Consider the following 4,085-nt stretch of genomic DNA (forward strand, 5'->3'; position numbering starts at 1 on the left):
TTTGTGTGCAGTTTATTGTAATCTCAGTGTGCAATAAATTAAAAAAAAAACTGTCATTTTATTGAAAAGTGGCTATTTTGCTTCCCATTTCCTAACTAAACACAAACTAAATTATATTGAACAAATAAAGAAATCATGGGCATTCTAAACAGTATATACCATATGTTTACATGCATTGCTGCAGTTCCAATTCACTCAGTCTTTCCTAATGAATGTTTGATACCTGCTGGATATGTAACTTGGCCTTTAAATGGCATCGATTTTCTTACCTGACGCTCCATTCTAGGGCGCCACTTAACAAGCAGTTGTTCCGATCATTATGGGCTCCTGAGTCACACGGCACAGAGGGAGACTAATTAATCGATCAGACTTGGGTAAAAGCTGGTGATACTGTAGAAGGAGATGATGATGATAATGAAATTAACAGACTGTGAGTTTCATCACCATGGAATATTTTTAGTTTAAGACTAAAAACACATGATTTTCATGCACATGAACAGAAAACCCACAATATTGGCATTAAGCAGTAAAGGATGTATTGTGCACAGCTCAGTACAAATCTTCCTTTGGTTTAAAGAGGACTAACAGCTAATCATATTATAAGTCAAAAAATACAACGTCTGGTCTGTTCCGAGGCAACGCTGTGCGACTAGGCAAGTAAATTGGATTCTGAATTCTTCTATAAATACCTTTTTAATTAGTTGGGCAAGAAGTATCTGCCAACAATACTTAATCCTGAGGAGGATCAGAATTTAAAAATAACAAAGACTAAATAAGCTTCACTTAAGGTCTGATTACATAAGATAAATCAGCACTAATATGGTTTTCTAAAGTGCCTGTGAGACACCGTAGAGATGTGACCCTGGACCACAAAACCAGTCTTAAGTAGCATGAATATATTTGTAGCAATAGCCAAAAATACATTGTATGGGTCAAAATGATCAATTTTTCTTTTATGCCAAATATCATTAGGATATTAAGTAAAGATCAAGTTCTACTGTAAACATATCAAAACTTAATTTTGGATTAGTAATATGCATTGCTAAGAACTTCATTTGCACAACTTTAAAGGCGATTTTCTCAATATTTACATTTTTTTTTTGCACCCTCAGATTCCAGATTTTTAAATAGTTGTATCTCGACCAAGTACTGTCCTATCCTAACAAATTGTATTATTGGAAAGCTTACTTATTTAGCTTTCAGATGATATAAATAAATCTCAATTTCAATAAAATGTATCCTTATGGCTGGTTTTGTGGTCCAGGGTCACAAATGCTTAAAAAAGGTTAAAGAAAACCGTAAAGGCAGTATAGAAAGAGACACAATAATTATGCAAAGTATTCAACAGAATAGCATAAAAACCCAAACAAAACACAAGAATCATTTACTTCATTTATTATAATAAATATATTGTATATACACTAATTTAACATACAATTCATATATACAAATAAACTATAGCAGACTTTTTTTTTTCTTTTTTTTTTTGTCAAAACACACCTAAGGCCCATTTTCAAGAGTACAGGCAGTCAAAGATGGGCCATCTTCAGAAACATAAACCAACAGCTGGCAGACGGACTAACAAGAATATCTTGGTGTGAATCCTTAAATAAGTCACCTACCTATATAAACTGTGAAACAAATACCTGTTTAATATGCACAACCTGCTGAGGGTCACAAAAGTTTTTCACGTTGCAGGTGTTCGCGGAGTGATGAAATATGCAGTTAAAAAAGTGACAGCTTAAGATTTGCTAAAATAAAGCTTTTATGAGACAATCCCACTTTTGATTGTGATCTGTCCAGTTTTTACCTTCATGATTTGAGGAACCACTCACCACCGGAAGAGTTTTTATTCTGCTATTCCCTTTAAACACTGATGCATTGTACTAATAGCCATGAAGGTGATCTGCTTTTCTCCACATCACGAGCATGACAGGCCTACCGTAGCAACATGTTGCTTCCTCCATGAGAAAATCTAAAGCCCTGAGCCACTGTCATCCACACACACTATCTTCATCCATTATAGATTGATCACTAGATAGCCCAGAATTCCAGCAATGAGCAAAACAGCGGTGAAAATGATCCCTGCAAACACTTTCATCAACCCAGTTTCTCCTTCCACCGTTTCCTTGGGTTCCTCGTCGCAGATCGAGATGACTCCCACCGATGAATTCCCAACACTAACGGTGGATTTCAACTCGGCTCCCGCCTCTTGCTTCGCCTCGACTGCCCACGGTGCCACCTGGACCTTCATCTCCATCTCCTCCATCATCTGGTCCACCTGAGCGATCTCAGTCTCCAGCTCTTTGAGGTCCACCGTGTCGATGTTCGCGTCGGCTTCGTACTTCATGTTTTGGACGCTCATGGCCCGAGCCGCCACGGTAGTGGTGCTGCCGGTCATTCCTGTCTGGATGAGGTGTCTCGTTGGCACTTTAAGAGGGAAATCCTGCCCGATCTCCAAGGATCGCTTCATGTCCACCTCCAGGAGCTCCATGCTGCTGGTGAAGAGCACCCAGAGGCGCTCGTATTCGGCTCGGTCATCTTTGCTGATGTTTTTGTCCTTTAGAAGACCCGTGAGTTTAGTCCTGTTGGCCACGGCCAGCTCCTGGGCTTTCTTTCGGGTCTTTTTAAGTTCCTCCCGGAGGTTTTGGGAATCAGACGTGCTCCCCAAAGCGATGACCAGATGCCTGTAGCAAGCTGTGACTTTGTTTAGCGCATCCAACATGGTCTTGCATTCGTCTTTTCCCATGTTTGCGCAGAGACACAGGTAAGTTTGTCACCGAAAATCCACAAAACACCCCGAGGCTAGAGAAAAACACAATGGATGATAGTGTCTTTTAGTTTCCACGGGAGCAGAGCATCATCGTTCTCTTCATTGCAAATTCCTCACCATCCATGTTCCCTGTTGATGCAGACAGACAGCAGCAGTCGGGCTTATCACTAAATGGATCCCTAAACGGCTTTAGTTGCGCTGCCGGAGATTATACGGCTTCAGTATTCCCGCATACTAAATCTAAAACGTCGCCTCTCTTCTTCTTTTTGCCCAGCGTGCGTGGCATTTGAAACATAACAGGTGTTCATTTTAAAACTCCAAATAGAACGTCTACCTCCATGACGTCACAAAGGCATTCCGAGAGAGAGCAGTGTAAACGGATTCTCCGAAAGCGGAATGTAAACAAACGCTTGAGCGTTCTAAACGCGCCGTGGTTGTTCTCGACTTATGATGGTGATGCTGAGATTTTGCTGAGAAGGCAGCGGCAGCTATCCGTTATTCGCCCGTCATCGCTGATACGAGCTTAAATACGAGTAAACGCTTGCCAGTGAAATAACCAGTCTAGCACTCACATCCTGGAAGATCAGCCAAACCTGTCGCGATTGGTTGGCCGATACCATTTGATACCGTCTCTCAAAAGTATTTCCAAGCATTTGTTTTTGATATAGCTACCAATGACTTTGTTATAAAACGTGGTTGTATTATTTAAAACATGCTTTCATATAATATAGTTTTCATATAGCTTTTGATTTGTGCTTTGCATGGTCCTTTTCCACAGTGGGCTAAATGTTTTATAACAGTGGAGGAACAGGTGGCAGTGCTACCTTTGAAAAAAGAACATGCAGTCAAATTTAATCAGAGCTGATATTCATAAACCATTACACTGATGGCATGGCTGAAAAGGTCTGCATCATAGTTGTTCCTTTACTGATTTAGATTCCTTTCAAGGAACACCTTATAAGTTTATCCTGGCTTGGAAGTGTTGATGCTGAGTGGCTTAATAGGGTTTATTTGGTTAACAAGCAAAGCTTACAAGAGCTTAAATTTGGGCTTTAGTTGAAAATGTAATTCTTATTTTAGATGGTGGTGCAAATATATCATAGTTAGGGTTTTTACATAAAAAAAAAAAAACAGAACAAAAAAATGATGTTTGATGTTCAATGTTTGTGAAATTTTTGTGAAGAGATGCACACTACTTTACAGAGTTCCCTGAAGCATCTGTCCCTTGAGGACTAGATGGAATAGCTTACTTTTAAGTACAGGTTGTCCAATGCCAGATGCTCTGGAACAACAACCAAAGCTTTTAAACAAG

General features: G+C 39.7%; 1 protein-coding gene across 1 annotated transcript; it reads right to left on the reverse strand.

The window, feature by feature from the left end:
• Positions 1–1,380: 1,380 nt before the first annotated feature.
• On the reverse strand, positions 1,381–3,313 carry LOC141345983 (regulator of G-protein signaling 9-binding protein). Its single transcript, XM_073850898.1, has one exon. It carries the CDS (start codon positions 2,747–2,749, stop codon positions 2,021–2,023), a length of 729 nt encoding a protein of 242 aa, XP_073706999.1. The 5' UTR covers positions 2,750–3,313; the 3' UTR covers positions 1,381–2,020.
• Between the last annotated feature and the right edge of the window lie 772 nt (positions 3,314–4,085).

The sequence above is a fragment of the Garra rufa genome, chromosome 11, assembly GCF_049309525.1.
Source record: "Garra rufa chromosome 11, GarRuf1.0, whole genome shotgun sequence".
In the NCBI taxonomy this organism is placed as follows: domain Eukaryota; kingdom Metazoa; phylum Chordata; class Actinopteri; order Cypriniformes; family Cyprinidae; genus Garra; species Garra rufa.

Coding starts and splice junctions, on each gene's coding strand:
- LOC141345983 (XM_073850898.1), bottom strand. CDS start 2,749: ATGGGAAAAGACGAATGCAAGACCATGTTGGATGCGCTAAACAAAGTC.